The sequence below is a fragment of the Cryptomeria japonica genome, chromosome 5, assembly GCF_030272615.1.
Source record: "Cryptomeria japonica chromosome 5, Sugi_1.0, whole genome shotgun sequence".
NCBI lineage: Eukaryota > Viridiplantae > Streptophyta > Pinopsida > Cupressales > Cupressaceae > Cryptomeria > Cryptomeria japonica.
In genome coordinates, this window is record NC_081409.1 from 731,593,512 (window position 1) to 731,614,122 (window position 20,611).

At 39.9% G+C, this 20,611-nt stretch overlaps 1 protein-coding gene across 1 annotated transcript in view; it reads right to left on the reverse strand.

The window, feature by feature from the left end:
* The window catches only part of LOC131069288 (uncharacterized), a 122,620-nt gene that overhangs the window by 67,605 nt on the left and 34,404 nt on the right, over positions 1–20,611 (reverse strand). Inside the window, exons 4-6 of the mRNA XM_059220931.1 lie at positions 17,936–18,007; positions 1,157–1,280; positions 859–920 (exon numbers count right to left, since the gene is read on the reverse strand). Of these exons, the coding sequence (XP_059076914.1) occupies positions 859–920; positions 1,157–1,280; positions 17,936–18,007 (258 nt within the window). The remainder of the gene's footprint in view (positions 1–858; positions 921–1,156; positions 1,281–17,935; positions 18,008–20,611) is intronic.

The window sequence follows — 20,611 nt, forward strand, 5'->3', positions numbered from 1 at the left end:
ATACAAAGAAAGTCCAACGGCACGATGGGATGTAGAGCCAGAGGAGCCATCACAGGTTGATGAGGATTCTACCACTTTAGATGCAGGGCTGGTTGGTGTTATCTTGAGGGATCTTGATTGTGAGGAGTCTAACAATTCCAGTGATGAGGAGTTTGCAGATGATCAGAGGCATCCCTTCACTACATTTTGTCTTTCGATATTTGTACTTAAAGCCTTATTTTGATATCATACTAGTAATTATAATGCTATTGCTAGTCATTGCAATGATGTATCATGTAATCATCTTTATGATATTAGATATTCATATTTTCGATATAATAGAAATCTCCAATTTGACAATTTCATTTGTCAAATTTTATTTAGCATTCAAGAAATCTTCATATTTAGTATTTCAAATTTTGCTATTTTAACATTTTACTAATTTTCTATAGTTTCATTTGAAATGTAATTCTTATACTATTATACATCTTTTCACAACTAGTTTTTCAAGTACCATATGTAAATCAGCACCACCACCCCCTGCAGTTGTCCCCAAACTGAGGCCCTTTATCCCCTTGTCCCCGAAACCCACACCCATGTCCCCTCGTCCCCAACAACTATGGAACACTGGTAAAGCTCAACAATCAAAGTAAAAGTAAATAGTCAACAACTCAACAGTAAGATATAATATGGCATAATGTAAAGGTACCAGCATCCTCAACATAGGAAAATCCATTTTGAGATGCACAATACTCATCACTAGGATATAATGAAATTTGAAGCATATCAGGTCTTCAGTTTCATTGGTCACTGAAAAACACATGTAATCATGTAAATAGGGTGGCATCTTCTAAACAATAAATATAGAGAGGTACTCACATTGATCCTAGCGCTGATAGTTTTTCCATGCAATGGTGGTTTCTTCTTCATTTGGTCTGGTTCTGTTCATGATATCAAACAATAAACAAGAACCCAAATATTGATTAAAGAAAAGAATTAGGGCTATAAATACAAATAAAAGGAATAGTTTTATAAGAATGTAAAATTTGACACCATTATCTGACTGTCCAAGTTCAATCTTTTCCAATCGAGATATAAGTATCTATCCAAACCCAAGATAAAACTTGATTGTGATATAGAACCATTACCACTAATAAAACTGATAAAGAACAATTACCATTAATAGGACTGACTGGACTGACATTTACGGGTTGCAATTTCCTCCATGGCTTGCCCACGTGCATAAGGTAAGGATCAATATCAACAAGCTTCCTTTTCTTGTAACATTCAGAGATCCACTCCTAAAGTAAAAATTTAAATCAGCACTGTTTTGATGCTTCATTTCACCTAATAAAGTAACTCAAAACATGTAGAAGCAAATCATGTAGCATGTTGGAACATATACTCCATAATGGCTTCAAACTAAATTTTGAACCAGCATAATTCTATTCATTGATTAATGTGCATCCAATTACAACCTAAAAACAGAGATAAATCAATCAACCAATTTATGTCACTATATACAGAAGCTGGTTTTAGTCACTCAAAAATAGAACAAAGGAAGTGTTCCAACTTTGTACCAATATAGCAACAGGAAAAACAAACATATTGCAAGTGATAAAAATGAATTAGGTGATGAGATCTGGGAATTAATAGAAAAGGGAGATGTTTGTTTGCAGATAGAGAAGATAGCACTACCCGCTCCTTCCCAATACAGGCACTAACATATGCATGGCTTAGCATGATCATATATACAATGAAACTGCCTAATTCTCATTGAAACTAAGGATGATACTGACTTCTATAGAAGATGGTTGAAAGACGATCATTTTTTAAATTAGATACTGTCAAGGAAGGAAACTCAAGCAAGCACAAGCAACCAGCTAGAGCACTTCCTAGGATAGATATTCTAGGTGAACATTGTACATATCGTGGTCCTATAAGCAATTGCTAGTATTTTTTATAGCAAGCAGTATTATATTGATCAGAAGATTTGATACTTAGCCCTTCAAGAGAACTGTAAGATTAAAGATATAGACTGTTTAAATGAATCCTTCAAGGGAATATCGTGAATATAATCCTTCAATTCTGCCATACACTGTTACATAGTCCTTGTACATGATTAAATTTGTAATATCCAAATTTTATGGATTAAATCAAAAGAGTTAAGATCTAGCTTAAAAGATACAGTTGAAAGTAGCATCAGTTGGTAACAAGGTTATACCGAGTACCTTGGAGTAGGAGAGAATATAATAATGGGACATGTTTTAGGTATGGCAAGGGTGCCTCAAACATTACAGGATGGCACAGGAAATATTTGTACAATAACTATGAAAATATCATTTAAGGCTACGACACTACAGAAAATCAAAATACAAATTGCACAAAGTTGGATGACTAATAATTAGAAGCTTAGAATAAACAGATTAAGGCCATAAGTTATCACCTAACAAGAAATGATTACAAGCATTTAGGTGAGACAATTCGAGTCCCAAATTGTGATGCCAAGAAAGAAAGAATAGTATACCACACCAATAAACTAACAATGTAAATCTGCATAATAACCTTGGAGCTGTGAAGTTGGCAAAAGTATATAGTTTTAGTCGGCTAAATAAATGTTTGTTATCTTTTGTAATTGAGATGATTAGTTCCCAACTACTTGTGGGTTGGCAATTGTCAGTTACTGGTGGTTGGTAGTCTTAACTAGCCCAGTATAATATTTTTATGTAGTTGTTTGTAGTTGGGAGAATTCTCTCCAATGTTGTTGTACTTATTGCATATCTTCCAACTATACATAGTGAGTTATATTATTATATTCCTATTTTCTATTAATCTACCTTTTCGTTTATTTCTGTAACTAGTAGAGTTAGGCAATAAACATTCGGAGTCGTTGCCAATACGAATCCTAGGGAAATATAATTCATAGACATGCGGTATGGCATTGTAATGGGTCGATTGGGGCGAAGAACCAATAGTAATTGAAACCAAAGAAGAGGAATACACAACAAAAGATGAACTAATACAAGATTTGGTGTACTTGTGGGAAGTATCCATTAACTCACACATTCAAAGAGAGGCTCTCCAATGAGAGGTTCCAGAGATTGCCATTCGGGATAACCTAATAGTGAATGACGAAGTTGACCATCTTCTCTGGAGACTGCTGAAATTATTGGCATGTAATTTTATCACCCTTTGAGACCTTCAAGAAGAGAAGGATCGAGAACAACATAGACAACATATACTACGGTGGTACAAAGAAAAAAACTTGAAGGTTGAGGAAGACCATGACATTACCAATAGATGTACCTTAGAAAAGTAATGCCCATGCAGTCAAAAGAGGATAGAAGACGTACTTCAAGCAATCAAGAAGACACTAAAGGATCTACAAGATCCCTTCAACTAAGAGAACAAAGTGAGCAACAAAAATGGCTGAGAAGAATTGCAAAAGCAATAAACGAAGGACTATTAAGGGAAAGCCCAAGTTCGTCGAGAAGTAGAAGTCGAAGCATAGAGTTGTTTGCCCTCTCGGGTGAATAACTTAAAGCATTAAGAACATAATGCAAAATAATGCCATAACTATCAGACAAAGTATAAGAGATATTCTATTCATAATAAGTGTATGTTACAAGTTACATTCCGAAGTATAAAAGGGTACCGAGGGGGTGCGAGCGCCAACTGTAGCACCGCAACTACCACCCCTCAGTTGCCAACTAACCAACACATTTACACATAATTAACTAATCTTATTCCTGTGTACAATAATGCCGCCAACATCATCCCCCCCAAAGAAAAGAAGTCGTCTCCGGATGACTTAATACAAAATAGAAATAACATGAAACAGAACTGTTGACGCCAGTCGAGCCCGAAACTTATACACCTACTGCGTCCTCACTTAAAAACCCTTTCCTGCTACCATCCTATGCTCAAGTGCTTCCTTTGACATCATAATCCTCCTGTGCCTAAACCAAACTTGTCTACAAAACATGCTTTTCAGTCTCAGCCTCCACCAACTGCTACTCAAATGATACTGTCTCGATAGCCACCGAAGTTGCTCTCTTGGCATCCAACTCCTGGGTACGCTGAGCTAAGTCTCACACTAGAACTACCTCCAACTTGGTGGTCAACTCCTCTCGAGCCCTCTCTGCATCCACCAAGGCAACCTCACGTCCAGCCGAGACATACTCCAAGTTCCTCAAAGCGTACCTATCCTGCCTAGAGGTGGCCACAACCCGCTGGCACAAAGGCTAGGAGACACCTCAAATACTCCATCACACTCCCCAAAGGCTGCTAACTGAACTAAATAACTCTCTGTTGTCATACAATTGTGCGGACCTGCAATGCCTTCCCTCAAACTCTGTTTGTTCGCAACCTCCAAATCCATCTCCCTCTACGACTTATGGCTTCCCTACCAATGCTTAGCTACAGGCTTCTTTCTCACAGTATGAACAACCACAACACTTCCCGTGGTATTCTGTAGCTCAAAAATAAATTGGGGGTCTGGGGGCAACGCCCCCAACGAGGTCGAGGGGCAGCGCCCCCGTGGGGTCTGGGGCAGCACCCCTCGCGGGGTCTGGGGCAGTGCTCCAGCAGGGTCGAGGGGCAGCACCCCCACCGCCAAGACCAATTTACAACCTTCGGAACCACACGAAAGTCCATGGCACACAGCATTTCTGTGATATTTTAAGATGCCAAAAACCTTTCTTCTCCACTCTGAATTTCCAGTGTCCTGGCTTCAAACTTCAGTGAATCATTTTAAATCTGGTCGTCGTCATCTTTTTTTTCTTTTTTTTTTGGCACTGTAATGTCCCCAATGGCACCCCGGCCATACAACCTCCCTGTACGGTCAACAACCTCCTTACCGTACGGACAACAACAGACACCTCCAATCATACAGCCACCTTCTCGTGCGATCGACACCCTTCCACCGTATGGCTCTATTTGTTTGTGCGTTGTTGTGCGCGTCTCTCTTTCTTTTTTCTTTTTTTTTCTTTTCTCTTCATCCGTTTTTTTGTTTGGCATGGTGCGGGGTTTCCTTCTCCTCCTTTTTCCTTGCATGGGCTGCGTGGTGCGGCTGGTGTCGTTCCTCCCCCCGCGGCTGTCGTTTTTCCTTCTCTCCCCCTCGGCTGTGCGGGCTTTCATTTGTTTCCACGGGGCTGTGCGGGCTTTTATGCGTGGTGTGCGGTGACCACCGCACAGTGGCATCCACCGCACGGTGGTTCCACCGTCGGTGTATGGTGGGCCCACTTTTTTTCTTTTTTTCATTCTTTTTTTACAGCCGTACGGTCAACTGTCGTACGGACCCGTACGACCGTACGATATTTTTTTTTTTTTTAATATAATCTAATTGTCAAGAGTCTTCGGCTCGTGTCCTATGCTACTAGGATCGCCCTTCATCCTTCTCAGTTTGCCTCGCCCGAGAGTCTCCCGTTTTGGTCCTGTGCCTGGCGAGTCGCCTGCCTGGCCTCTCAGGCCCCCTTCCATCCTCTCAGGTCCCCCTCAGGACTCCTGGGTGTCCTTCCGGCCTCTCGGGTCCCCTACACACTTCTCGTGGTAGGGTTTCAATTTGAACCTATTGGTGGCAAGTTTATTTTCCATGGCCATCCGAAGACCTGGAACCACAAATTCTATAGGGACCACAGTCTCCTTCCCGTACATAAGAAGAAGAAGAATAGTAAAGATTTTGAAGGCTGCGGCCTTCCACACAGGGTTCCAATCATTGCCGACACTCTTCGGATTATTTACGTCGCCAGTGTTTGGGGCGTCTCCCTTCCAATATTATTTGTATTCCGGCAGGTACACCTCTGTTGGTTGCTCTGGTTCCTCTACTTCGAGCCTGTAGCTCTGGAACATTTCATAATCCTCCATCTGCCAATGGAAGAGCCCGTTCAATGACCCTGTCTCATCCTCGGAGCACTCTCCTAGTTTGAGAATCCCTTCATCGTTGGGCTCCCTGCAACCCCATCCTTCAGCCCTCGGGTCGCCTTTTCCTTCATCCTCCGATTCCGAAGATGATGCCAATTCCTCGTCAACAACCTGGGTCCTTAGATCAATGGTGTACTTCCGCCCCCCTTTCTCCATAGAAAGGGTGTTCTTTTTCCAGTCGTGGTTCACCTTTGCTGTAACCAGCCACCCTCTGCCTAAGATGGCATCCTACCCCTTCTTCTTGAGTGGGATTACCACAAAATCTAGTATGAAGGGTTGCGTCCCGATGGTAACTTATTGGCCCATCAGTGTCCCAATGGGTTTGATTCCATGCTGATCTGCTCCAAGCAGATTGAATGTAGATGGCCACAGCGTTGACTTCCCGAGCTTCCGCCAGGTTTCTTCTGGAAGAACATTCACTCCTGATCCACCATCGACAATAGTGTCTGTCAAGGTAGTCCCCAATATGCCCATTTCTACCACCGCCGGTTGGCGTCCGCTATTGACTACCAACAACATGGGATCAACCGTGGGGCTTAGGACCTCCCTTAACGCAGGGTCGGCTGTGGGGCTCACGACCTTCCTCGTTTTCACCTGTGAGGGTACGGAGTTTAAGATAGCCGTTTTTAGCTACGGCATGGTCTCCAGGAGGTCTTGTATTCTCACGGGTACCTCCATCTGCAATATTTGCCCAATGATGTTATTTTCCGCTTCCGTACGAGATGATGTACTCGCCACCTCGTTGTCCCATCGTTCGGCTGTCATCTCATGTTCAATACTGGCCTTTGCCTCCCGTAATCTCTCCTTCTCCGTACGAGGGTCGGGATAAGTGGTTTTTTTCATCTGGGCGCGAGTGATCGCCAGTACTTCTTTCTCACCAGTCTTCTCAGCCTTCTCAATGTTGAGGAGATTAACCCCTGCCTGTGGGCGATTTGCGTCCTCATGGTCGCCTGGCCCACACCATCGACAGAGGTGCTGAGGGGTGGCTTCCTGCGTGCAATCACGAGTGAAGTGCCCCCACTGATTACAGGCCCTACATTGGATAATTGGCCGGCCCTTGGCGTCATACTGGATATGGCTTCCGTTATTGTTATTGTTGTTGTTCCTTCCGCCACCGCGTTTGTTGTCTCGGTAACCTCCAGATGATGTCGTTGTGTTGGTTTGCGAAGTTTCGACGATCGGTTGCTCTTGCGTGAAGAGAACTTGTTGGCTCCTGGTTTTCATATTGTAGGGGCATTCCTTTGTCAAATGTCCCGTAATCTGACAAATGTCGTAGAAAGCCTTCTTGGGACAGGACCCCTTGGTGTGTCCGTCACTCCTACAATCAGTACACCACACATCATTTTATTCTGTCTTACTTGTACTCCCTTTCATGGCTTTGAATTCTTTCAGCATTCCTTCCATGTCCTTTTGGAGAGCGTGCACCTTGTTACTCGATTTGCCACCGCTACTGCTTTCCCCGTCAGAATCTTCATCATCGTCAGATGAATATTTATTACTTTTCTTCTTCTTTGACGTTTTGTATTCGCTCTCTAGGTCCATCGCCCTATTATACGCGTCGTCATATGATGTAGGTGGAACGATTTTCATCTTCCTTCGGAGGGAATGCTTTAGTCCCTCCACGAACCATCGCTTTTTCAACCCATCTGCTGGTTGACTCTCCATTTTTCCCAGCAATTCCTTCAGCCTCCTGCTGTATGCCCGTACTGTCTCCTTGGTACCTTGTTTGGTACTGTATATCTCCGTTACAATTTCGTTGTCATCACGGAGCAACCAAAACTCCTCTGTGAATTCCTTCTGTAGGTTGGCCCACATGGCCACTTTTTGCTTATCTACATCGGAGTACCAATCTATGGCAACTCCACGTAACGTGGCTGGGAACTGTTGTACCCAGTCATCCTGGTCTGTCACTCTGTTGGCGAACCAAATGGTTTCACATGTACGATAGTGCCGTAAGGGGTCTTCCTTGCCGTCCCCTGTGAACTTTGGCAATTTTTGTTTACTCGCCATCCCACCACTCGGTCTCGCTCCTCTGGTGCCTTGTGTGCTTGTACCTAGTGATCCTCCGCGTCCTGCACCTGACCCTCCACTCGTGGGTCCTCCAGAGAAGGTTGTTGACCCCGAACCGAACAAATTGCCTCTCGTACGGTACCCTTGTGCTCCCTCGGCACCGTCGGCCGTACTGTCACCTTTGGTGGTCTCCCTCCGATTGTCCTCCGAAATGGACAAATTCTTTAGTAGGTCTCTGGTAGCGTCAATCAAGTTTAGATTTCGCCTTGTTTGTTCCACCAGCTCTTCGCGACTTCTTACCCTACAGTGGTGGTATTCAGGCGAACTGTAGAGGTTGCCTTCGGCACCCTCCGTGACTCCTAGGCTCCTTTCGGGCAACCCTACAACAGTGTAGAGAGTGTACTTTTCTCCGTCTATCTCTGCCTCCGCAACCTCCGTGACACCTCCTAGGTTCCCTTCGAGCAACCCCTCGCCCGGTCATCCCTTGGCAAGCTGCCTTAGCCTACGCCTTCGTTCTACTTGCTGCTCCAGAATCAAGGCCCACTGCGCGGCCTCCCACTCGTCCATTTCTGCTTTTTTTTTTTTCTATCTTTATTTAATATATTTGGCATAAATCACTTCTGTACATAGCAAGCACACGCCATGTACACAAAAAAAAACTTCTATTATTTTTCCTATCAGCCACAATTTATCTCAACATTGTGCCGAGATTATTACAAGGTTCAATTTCCCCTTGGTCGATTGTTCCGTGGGCGCGTCGTCGGCCTCTGGGTTCATATCACCGACGGTTAGGCCCATCGCGTCTTTCGTTCCTGAGTACGTCTAGGCAACGGCGCCAAATGTTTGCCCTCTCGGGTGAAAAACTTAAAGCATAAAGAACATAATGCAAAATAATGTCGTAAATATCAGACAAAGTATAAGAGATATTCTATTCATAATAAGTGTATGTTACAAGTTACATTCCGAAGTATAAAAGGGTACCGAGGGGGTACGAGCGCCAACCGTCGCACCGCAACTACCACCCCTCGGTTGCCAACTAACCAACACATTTACACATAATTAACTAATCTTATTCCCGTGTACAATAATGCCGCCGACAAGAGTCATAGTTAGGAGGAAAGGAAGAATTTTACTGATAGTGAGTAAACGGCAAGCAAGTGGTTAGAACTAGCAAGACACCTACCACTACGAAATAAAGCATACAAAGACCTTACCAACCAAATAGGCAACCCATTCGTATGGGCAATATCAAACGAAGAAGAAGAAGGAAACCTTGAGACTACATTTGTTGAGATACTTGAGAATAATGTACAATGCATAGAGCAACTATACATATTGAAAGAACCAAGAATAGGGGGCACTGAGCCGAAGCCCCCAGGAAGAAGAGAGTCAAAGAACAAAGAGGAAGGTAACCAAGGTACAAGAGAAATTGAAGGTGGACATGTAGAGGACTCATACATGGTTGTGAGTGCAACTGAAGCACCGGAATGTCGACAGAAAAAAAGTCTAACTAGGTCCAAGGCATAGGGTATATGCTGACCAAGAAAGATGGTGACTCCCCTAGCAAGTCCAAATGTCGACAAGCAAAAACTCCCAAAATTTATTGGAAATGAATCGGATGATCTGCTAAGGCATTGTAAGACGGGCAAAACTATTTGGATACCAAGCAGTCAATTGGATAAAGATTATTAGCGGAAAGCATTGCCTGCAACACTACAGGAATAGCCATTGACTGGTTCTTAGCACTTGATGATGAATCCACAAAATCCTGGGAAGGGTTGAAGAAAACATTTAAGGCGGAGTTTAAATTGCTAAGAGATGATAACGAAATTGTGGCTGAAACTGAAATCTATAACACTAAACAAAGGAAACATGAGAACGTACAAGCTTACAATCGTAGGCTCAAGGAGTTGTTGGTTAAGTTGGAGAATCAGCTAGCCAACGAGTTGAAGAAGAAGTGGTTCATCGAGGGTTTGGTTCCCTCGCTACACAAGAAGTTGAAAGTAATATCTCCCTCATTGTATGCTGATGCTTATAATCGAGCGATGGAAATTGAGAGAGAATCCAAAACATCTTCTCAAGGAAAAAGAAAGATGGATAATGATGAGAGTACGGAGGATAGCAATAACGAAGAATTGAAAATTGTCCAAGCCCTAGAACCAGACATGATGTGTATGCTTAAGGAATTAAAGGTCGAGAAGAAGAGTTCATAGGCAAGCAAGGAACTATGGTGCACTAACTGTAAAGTAGGTCACATAAATAAAATTGTCCAAAGAAGTTGTTCTACGACATCTATTAGATATTGGGACATTCAATCAAAGAATGCCCATACAATCTAAAGACAAGAAGCACGGAAGTGCTCTTTACTCAAGGGGAACAATCAACCCCATTGACCATACCTCCAAAATCACCAAACAATTCTAACGCATTGACTAGCAGATACCGCAATAGGCGAGGAAACAATAACCAGTACAATAATAACAATGGCCCAAGAAGCAGAAATAGTACAACGCCAAAGGAAGAACAATGATCCAATGTCGAAAGTGCAAAGATTAGGGTCACTTTGCCCAAGAAGGCCAACGTAATCAAAACAATTTGGGAATGGTGTGCAAGCGGTGTGGACTAGGTAATCATGAAGACACCGACCGCTTGAGACAAAAAGGAGTGAATATGCCGATCATGGAGGATCCAAACAAGGAATTTCGAAAGATCACCAAATTACAGTCAAAGAAAGCAATGTATCCAAATCCTCGTACAAAGAAGGAAAGACTTCAAGAAGCCAAAGCCAACGTGGAAAAGGCGATGGCGAATGAGAGAAGAACCTCCAATGAAAATGCAAGTACTTCACTACAGTCGAAATATGAAAAAACAAAGTACAACAGATGTTAAAAAACAATACCCATAAAGCCAACAAACCTTCTACAAACTATGCCACAATTGAAAGTAGCAATCACCAACATAGTATGTGACAACACAGTCGGCGATAACCAATGCAAGCCAGAAGAAGACCTGACAATGGGACCACCACCTAAAGGCAAATAGGCTACTGATCCCATGCTGCTAATGGTAAGCATCCCGAGGGGTTTCCTTTAGAGTAAGGGACACTCGGTCCTTCATACTGTGCATATTGAGTTTGATAATTAGAAGTTTTATTTGCTGCTACAGTGTCGTGAACAGTGCCGCGCTATAGTAAAATTGAAGAGGAGGGTTGGGCAATCCTTTTAGGAACAAATTTAGGAAGAATTTTGGCAGCTCTTCACATTGGGTTTATTGAAGATTCAGTTCAGTTTGATGGTGGTGGTGCTTCAGACTTTCAGATTTAGAGACCACCTTGTTCAAGGTATTCTACATCAGCAATATTCATTCTAGAACCTTGGCAATACCTATTGACTTCATTTGGAGATTTTGGAGACAAATTGGAGGCAGATCAAGGGAAGAATAGCTTGCTGTTGTCAGAGGTTGCAGACCTCTTGGTACCCTTCTTTTCACTCATATCTGAACACTCTTGCATCGATTCCTCTATTTAATGATTGCAGATTGAAGGTATAACCAAGGCGATGCTGTTTGGTGCATTTGTTGGTGTGAAGAGTGCATGAATTAATTATTAGAGGAGGCCGAACTATATCAGGTCCGCCCCCACCTTGGACCACGATTTCATACATAGACATCCCTCATCGCCCAAGGATCATTGGAAGAGGTTAGGCGCTATCAAAAGGCAGAAATCCGATCAGTTTCAGGCATTTTTGGTGACATTCATCAATAGTGACAATGGCAGATCTGAAGCTCCATCTACAGCAGACATGGTGATCATTTCATGTGGTATATTTCGCTGTCAAAAGGCCTAAGTGACTACCGATTTAGCTTCCTACCACATTGCAGATTGTACAGGTTCATTATTGCCCATTCTATGTTGCAACTTTGAGGTTAGAATAATAGTTTCAGTCCATGTCTTCAGACTAGATCTGAATATGTAAATGTTTCAGATTAATGTCTAGTTGCAACCAGCTCATGTAATGAAGCATTTGTCTCATGAATAAACAGTCTAAAACTTATCTTGCCAAATATCAATATTAATAGATGGTTTGCCAACTGTTTATAGTAACGTATAACTGCTGTTCCATTGTTTATTGATCTCTTTATTCATCATAAGTTCATGCATCTGAAAAGTAGTGCTAATCAGTCACTTCATATATACATCATGGCGGGGAGATGAAAGTCTGCCCTTCTCGAGATTGCTTGTCCTCAAGCAATGTCAATTTTCATTTTATTCATGATCTCAACCAACCCTTACAATATTGGGTAATTAACTTATGTTGCACAACTTGCTCAATTTGCAAGTTTGAACTAAGATTTGTTTTTGTCTTCACGTCAAACTAACGTATCTTAATGACACAACCAAGAGTTCGATGATAAATCAACAAGGGTATATATATGTGAATGCTGCAAATGATCGATGAGTGAACATTCAATTTTATGTGATTATTTATCAATCAGGTTGGTGAATGTATGATGAATTGATGCTCGATGGATATCCAATATTTGATGATTGATCGTTATAGATGTTTGATGATTGACGATTGATCTATAACTTGATTGGTGTTCGTTGATTGAATGAGGCATAATGACAAATTGCTTGTGGATTGATAGATTTCTTACTGAGGCTTAAAGGAATTGATGTTTCAATGAATTGCCCATATGACTTGAACCCAACATGAATTATTTGATTGATGGCTTGAATAGGAATTGTTGATGATTGAATGATGAATGTAAGATTGATCTAGATAGAATGAATTGTTTGAGTGTCTTATTACTTACAGTTGATAATTTTTCCAATGTTCTCTTTGATGAACGGCTGGATACTTGAATAAATTGATACATGATTATCTTTTACAAATGAAATGCTCTTCCTTTTTATTACTTCCGATGTGAGGGAGTCACATTTTTTATAGTTAGAACCTTTGCACAAGTTACAACCTTTCATAGTTGATCGCTACCCTTGGGTAATTATATTTTATTTTATTAAAACTTCCAAATTTTTCAAATATGATTCATGCTAGGGTGGCGGAACACTACATCCAGCCAACAGGTAACCTTTCTTAACAATTACCACTCTACCAACATCTAGCCACTAGTAATATGATATTTTCAGCACACAACTTCTTTACAAGTATCAAATGCCTTATTAACTCTCTGAACGTCTCCTTAATTCTCCTTATACGCCTGAAGAGAGGCCTCCATTTTGTGAGAGATGCATCCTCTTGTGGAGACATAACTCTTATAACAAACTAGCTCATCTACAAACTCGTTGGTTCAAAGTTACTTTCTAATCAACCTTCATTAAATCTCTTGGCTAGAATGTCGCCTATCCAGACATATTTTCTTAAATCTTTAACAACTTTGTGGTATTCCAACATCTTCTTGCATGAGCTTTACTTCTATTTGCCCACAATAACTATTTACAATTTGTTTTATCATTGTCACATAATTCCACTTTCTTTCATTAATCTACATTATTCATTACAACGATGAAAAAATCAGTCGACTTGCGATTTCTCACGAGCCAAATATGGCCCCAATTAAATTGTGCTATAACTTGTGGCTGAATTTTTGCAAAAACTTGGCACAATTTTTACCAAGAAAAATGGGGAAAATCGCAATTAAACTGTTTAAAAATCGTCATTGAAAAGAATTTATTTTTAATCGAAAACTCTAAATATTTATTAGTGCTTTACATTGTTTTGACCCACAATAATAACCTGGACATTTTTGTGCGGAAGAAAGGGCACGCAAACATGACGGGAGTCAAAAACAACTAGTAATCTAATGTTTTCTGCCTCATATACAGCCTGTACCTACATATTGGTTGACGTTTTAGCTTGTGTTGTATCTTGCTCCTCATTTCTCCTCTGGCATCTATAAGTTTTTCTATATATTGGAGTTAGCTTTTTTCTATGTGTTTTAGTTTGGATATTTAAAAACAGGGATTGAATATAGTCACACCATCCATCATGGTATCACCATATATTCAAACAGAATCAAAGGCGAAATAGCTGAATAGGAATTATGACACATCTTATTCTGCGGGTGTTTGCTGAGGAGTTGCACCAATTCTCTTAAATGGGAAAGAAATGCAATCAAACGATGCAAACCTCAATCAAAAGCCTTCAACTCCTGCTCATTTTCCATATCTGGGTCAATGAACTTTTGTTTTTAATTTCAAACAGAATTTGTCAAAGGTAAAAGGTACTTAACAAATTTGAATTCTTCCAAAATAAGAAGACATTATTTGCATTGAATAAAGAATTTACATCGTCAGTCCTAAATAACCTTACTAAATATATTGGACAGCCTTTACTAAAACAAAGATTTAAAATTATTTGTAATCTTCCTAGAAAGGACATACCATTGATATTTGCATTGTAACTTATCCATTTTTTGGCTAAATTAACCCAAAGTTACTTCTCTTTTTTCCCTTCAACACCCATGAGTTGACCTCAAAACTTAAGTGCTACTTTACATGGCAACTCTACAAATGCAACCTTTTGAAGGCATCATAACATTGAGCATGAAATAAACTTGCCCCGTGATGTGACTAAAGATTAATCTGTTTTTAGCTAGAAATATTAAAATAGTATCATAATAGTTGCTTGAAAAATCTGTTCTTCATTTGAACAAACAAGGTTCCTCCATTATGTGCTCAACCTTTTGGATGTTGCTTAAGTTCAATCATCAACATCACTAATAGAAATTAATCAAAATAAGTGGTTTTATGGTAGCAATGCTCCTAGAAACTATGTTTCAAGGAGAACTTATCTCTCTTTCCTGATGATGGAACACTTACTTTAAAATAGTAATAAATTACTACAAACTCTTTGAAAATTAACATACATAACACAATTTCTATTTGATCTCTACACAATTTACAACTTACTCAAATGAGTCTATTATTATTTTTTTATGTTGACTCACTTTTCTAGGTTTCTTTCAATTTTTTATAAAAGACAAAGGCTTCTGCAACTAGAGGTGGTGGAAGTAGAGCTTGTGGTTGAAAGAGGGATCCTTTATGGAAACATGGCACACCAGGTGCAATGCAAGGAGAGGTTATTTGTAGCCAATGCACAAAATCTATGATCGGTGGCATACACCGACTCAAATATCACCTTGCATGGATCACTAGAATGAATACTACGCCATGCGACAATTATCCTAAAGAGGTTGAGAGGGAGGCAAAAGAAAGGATTTCAGAATATGAGCAAAAGAAGGCAGATAAAAAGAGGACAGCGGAGGCAACAACGGCCCCAATAACAGATTTCAGTTCTACAAGATCAGGAAGTCTACGGGTGGGCAACAATATGTCTAATTATTTTATTCCTCCTAACACTACTAGTGCACAACCTGGATTGCAAGGTACTTCATGGAATAAGGAAGTGCATCAATAGGCAAAGGTGGCATGTGCTGGATTTTGGTATTACAATAGTATTTCGTTTAGTATTGCCTCTAGTCCATATTGGGAGCAATTGATCACTACATTGACCATGGCAGGTAAGGGGTTCAAGGCCCCAAGTCGTTATGTGTTGAGTGGGCCATTATCGTAGAATGAGGTCCAAAACACAATACAACTAGTGGAACAACAAAAAAGAATTTGCGGAAAGAATTGCTACACCATTTTATTTGATGGGTGGACGGATGGCAAGAATAGGACACTCATCAACTTTCTAGTTACTTCAAGGGGGCAAGTGGTATTTTTAAAATCAGTTGATGCCTCAAATGAACTGAAAAATGCAAAAACCTTGTGCAACATGATGGATGAGGTGGTGACAGAAGTGGGAGTGCAAAATGTTATTCAGGTTGTGACCGATAATGCAGCTACATATGTGGCAGTCGGCAAACTTCTACAGGCTAGGCATCTGACATTATTTTGGAGCCCTTGTGTTGCTCATTGCCTTGACTTGCTCCTCCAAAACAAAAAGAAACTAAGTTGGGTGAAGAATGTGGTTGAAGATGGAAGGGAAATCACAAAGTACATATGCCACCACAAATGAGTCTTGGAGCTTATGAGACAACACACTAATGGTAAGGATCTTGTGCATTCAAGAGTTACATGTTTTGCTACTAATTTCCTCAACTTATAGAACATATTAGGTGCATTTCCCAACCTAAAGTGGATGTTTGTGATTGAAAGATGGTTGGCGAGTCCTTATTATAGGAAGCCTAAAGCAGAGGAGGTCATGAAGACCATTTTCGATGATAGCCAAACTCATGGAGGAGATCATCAATGTAATTTTTCGAACTTCGATTAATGATTTACTTTTTAATTTTCTAATATTATACTTTGCTAATGTTAAATTTTTCATATCTAGTTGTCAAAACCATTGGTGAGGGTTATACAGATGGTGGATGAGGATAAAAACCCTATAGGGTGTCTATATGAGGCCATGGATAAGGCCAAAGAGGCAATTCAGCACTTGTATGGGTCAGATAAGTCCAAATATAACATCAGCAACATATTCATGCTGCTGCCTACTATTTGAACCCCTACTCTCCTACTTTCAAAGAAAATGCAGAGGTTCAAGTTGGCCTCGACACTTGTATCGCGAGGTCATTTGTTGATGAGAAAATTTAAGACCTCATACTTGATGAGTTACAGATTTATAAGAAGGAAGAAGGACCCTTGTTTTCTTCACATATTAGTGTTCGTAATAGAGACCCCTTGCTGCTAGGTAAAAAATGGGTGCTCTTAAATTTATTTTACCATTTATTTCAATCTTTAAGTTTATAAAAAAATTTACCAAATTATAAATGGCAATTTTTATCCTTGCAAATTTGTGGTGGGAAGATTATGGTGCCACAACAACGAACCTTCAAAGGCTTGCAATCTGCATATTATCTCAGGCTTGTAGTGCTTCTGGTTGTGAGTGCAATTGGGGTGTTTTTGAGGCCATTCACACACAAAAAAATGCAATAAGTTGACTAAAAGTGCTTGAATGACCTTGTATATCAGAAATACGACCTTTGATTGTATGAAAAGAGGGTACAAGTGTAGGGTTCACATGAAGCACTTGACCTAGATAACATTGATCCATATTCAACAGATTGGATTGTTGAAACTGATGATGCTAGTGCCAATGTTGATGTGGAACCATTTTTCACTGACAATCACTTAGTTGAGTTGGGGAGGGAGGCAATTAAATGGTCAGCAAAAGTGGCAGAACGTGAGGAGGTAGAAGACAAAGTTGGTGATCCAGCAGTTTCCTCACCTGTTGAGGATATTGCAGCAACAGCACCATCTACTTCAGCACCCACTCAACAGCAACAGACTTTTTTGAGCTTTAGTAGTAGACAATTTATAATTTATAATTTTCATTGATACGAAAACTGGAACTTAATATGTATTCAAGGATTGTAGTTATTTTGTAGTGATGATCTACAATATGTATGTGACTCAAATTTAGTCAGAGGTTGCACTTGTTTTTTGGTATATGATATGTATTTAACTCAAACTATGATTTATATATGATGGAAACCAGTAATATGTTATTAAGCTTTATAAATTTGGTGTATGTGTGTTTTTTTAAGAATGTTTTATGAAATTATATAATTTCAAATGTTCAATAAATTTGCCGATTTTTTCACGATTTATTGCTGAATACCATTTTTTTTTAAATTTTGGGCCAAAAGAGTTATTGCCGAGTAAGATTTTTTCACCTTTGATTCATTACATCAACCTAGTACTTGCGTTAGTAGACTTGCATAGCTCATACTTGCTTAAACTTGTTTATTTGGATTTCAAACATTATAGTATAATGCCCAAACCTAGTCTATTTTGTTTATATGATTAGTATAGAATTCAAAGGCATACTTGCAATAGACATACTAGAAATACATTAGGTATGAACCAAACACGGAGCATATGCATAAAAACACGGGCATACATGGATATATGCAAACATGGTGCATACAAATGAATACATGTATTCTTAGATTCCTTTTCATTGACTATAGTGATTCATTGATTCATCTTTACCCTGCAAGGTTGCAGGATCATGCTCCGATACCATTTGCAATGTCCACTTGCTAGATCACTCCCTGCTTTGCCCTAAATTCACAAAATCAAATGGACACAAAGCATATAATATAGTTAGAGGAACATTTCTTTACTTAGGAATAGGATGAACTAATTCTATTCTGGAAATCTAAAATCAAATTGGTAGCATTGCACACACATTTCATGAAATAAATCTATTATTAGAGCACGGAAATCATACATTCATCATTATGCAGCGAGCCTAATTTGTATGTGAATCTATGTCATAAAAGATATGGAATAAGGAGGCCTGGTAGGATGCCTTAAGATAGCCATTCTCTCCCTTCATGCAATCCCATTCCATTCTTCCATGGCTGGAGAATCTTGGGTTCATCAACAATCCCTCAACATACGAGTTGGAAGGGAAATTACAATAGGTTCCCTTAGCCGTTCTCTCCCTTTCACAATGTAATAGGGTGCCCTAATAGCTGTTCTCCCTACTTGCCATTGTAGCAAGATGCCCTAAGCTGTTCTCCCTTAATGCAAATTTCCTTCCCCCCACTGATAAACTGTTGCAGTGTTATATGTATATTTTAATGCTTATTAATATATAACACTTTATGTGCAATAAATTCATATATAAAACTAAATAACAATCTCTACATTACTACAATGGATTGCAATATTAACAAATTATTTTCTGATCTGATTATTAAAGCGTCCAGTGTTATGTATTCTTCTCTGCTGTTAGATCTTCAGAATGGACTAATCTGCTTGAATGATTTCTTATTGTTTTTATGATTGATGATTTTCTGATGCTCATTCCCCCTTCCTCCTTGGAGATCGAACTGTATTTATATCCTTTCACTTCTTAAAGAGTCAAGTCCTTTCTTGTTAATAAGGGTATGCCTCTTGCTTTCATGGCCCTTGGCTCTTCATTTACCAGCCCTTTTGAGATTACATTTATTTAACTAAACTCTCCTCTCTTTTTGGCGTCTGCCAAGAAGTAATATAATGGTATTCTTTTCCAGCTCCATTCCTTGGGAAAACAACTCCACAAGAGGAAGCAGTTTGATCAGCTACAAGTCAACATTCTTTTAGCCTCAACTAAGTTATTGAGAGCGATTAATCCCTTTTTGTCTTATTCCTATGAAAGAGTCCAAAATCACCATGTTTCTCTTTCCTTGCACTGGCTCAGCAAAGACCGCAAAGACTGTAAACTCACATCTTCTGTAGGCATATGCGCATATGAAAAGTCACGTCCCCTAACACAGCAGTGGCCAGCAAGATTGCCCCCACAAACACATTCCTTCTAAAATCTGATATTAGAACCATATCCTCCTTAAACTGGTGACTCTTCCTCTAATCAGGTTTATCTTGTAGTAATCAGTTTGGGAATCAGTTTAGGGAGATGGAAAAATGGCGAAGTCTTACTAGTAAGGCCATTTTCTGATTACTAATGCCCAATGATTTGTTTGTATAAGGTGCAACGGAGATACATCATGGTGGGGTCATGACAAATGAGGAGGATGACCTACAAAGTAGTGCCTAGGATGGTGGTCTGCAAGACAGCTCAACAACCTAAATAGTAAATAGTAAATCACTGAGTTATGATGAACATGCAGACAATCACTACACATTCATGTAGACAGAGATAGCTGAATACTGCCCTTCTGTTAGATGAGAATGATAGCTATGGTACATACTCACACAAAGAGAACAAGAAGGACAACAAGGCTAGGAATGAAGATTATGATGATCAGAGAACTAGGGTGATACACTTACTGGCTGATTTGCCTAACATAAATGTCAATGCAACTCTTCATCTGACCGCCAAGGACCAATCACGAAGTATAAGTACAATTACAAGAGACAGTTACAAAGAAAAACAGTACAGAACAGCTTTTTAATGGTTTACAGTCCATCTCATTTTTTATGTAATGGTTCATCTTCCAGATGGATGTTGTGCATGCATTTATGCTGATGTGGCATAAGCCTTGAAAAGGCATTTTGACACAAATAAAGTGGCACAAAGGTTCAATGTTGTGCCTGAGCTACAAAAAACTTTAGGCACTGCATGCCAACTTGGGATGAGCCAACCAAGTGAGGTACTTGCTAAAGCTCTACTGAACATGGGATCAATTTGTTTAAATTGTGCCCCTAAAGTGTAATGCCATATAACATGGCACAATGCAACATGTCACAAAGCTTCACAGCATTGTTAGCAACTTAGCACAATGTAAGTGAGAGCATAGCTTCGATCTGCTCAGAGGGTGTAAAGAAGAAAGGTAAGAGAAAATTTTATATTGTCTGTTAGCAGAGAGATTTAATTCTGAAGAAAATGGTTCCAGTCTTTGTATATGTGAATTTGTATTTTGATATTATGCTAGCAAAGGGTGTGGAGGGATATGAATTGCTGAAAATAAGTCACCGACATACTTTTTGTTCCAGAAACTAGTAGGTTGCATAAAGGAGGGGCCCTTGTCTTCATGTGTCAAGGAAAAGTCTACATCTCCTATCAAGATCCAGGTGCAGGATGTTTTGGAAGGTTCCTATTGGTGGTGAATTTGAAGAATTTTGTTCATGGGATCCTGAGAGTGTATTAAGTGAAGAATAAGAGATAGAAGCTCTCTATCAGTATTCTGTAAGATATTTTGTCACCTACAATGATGAATT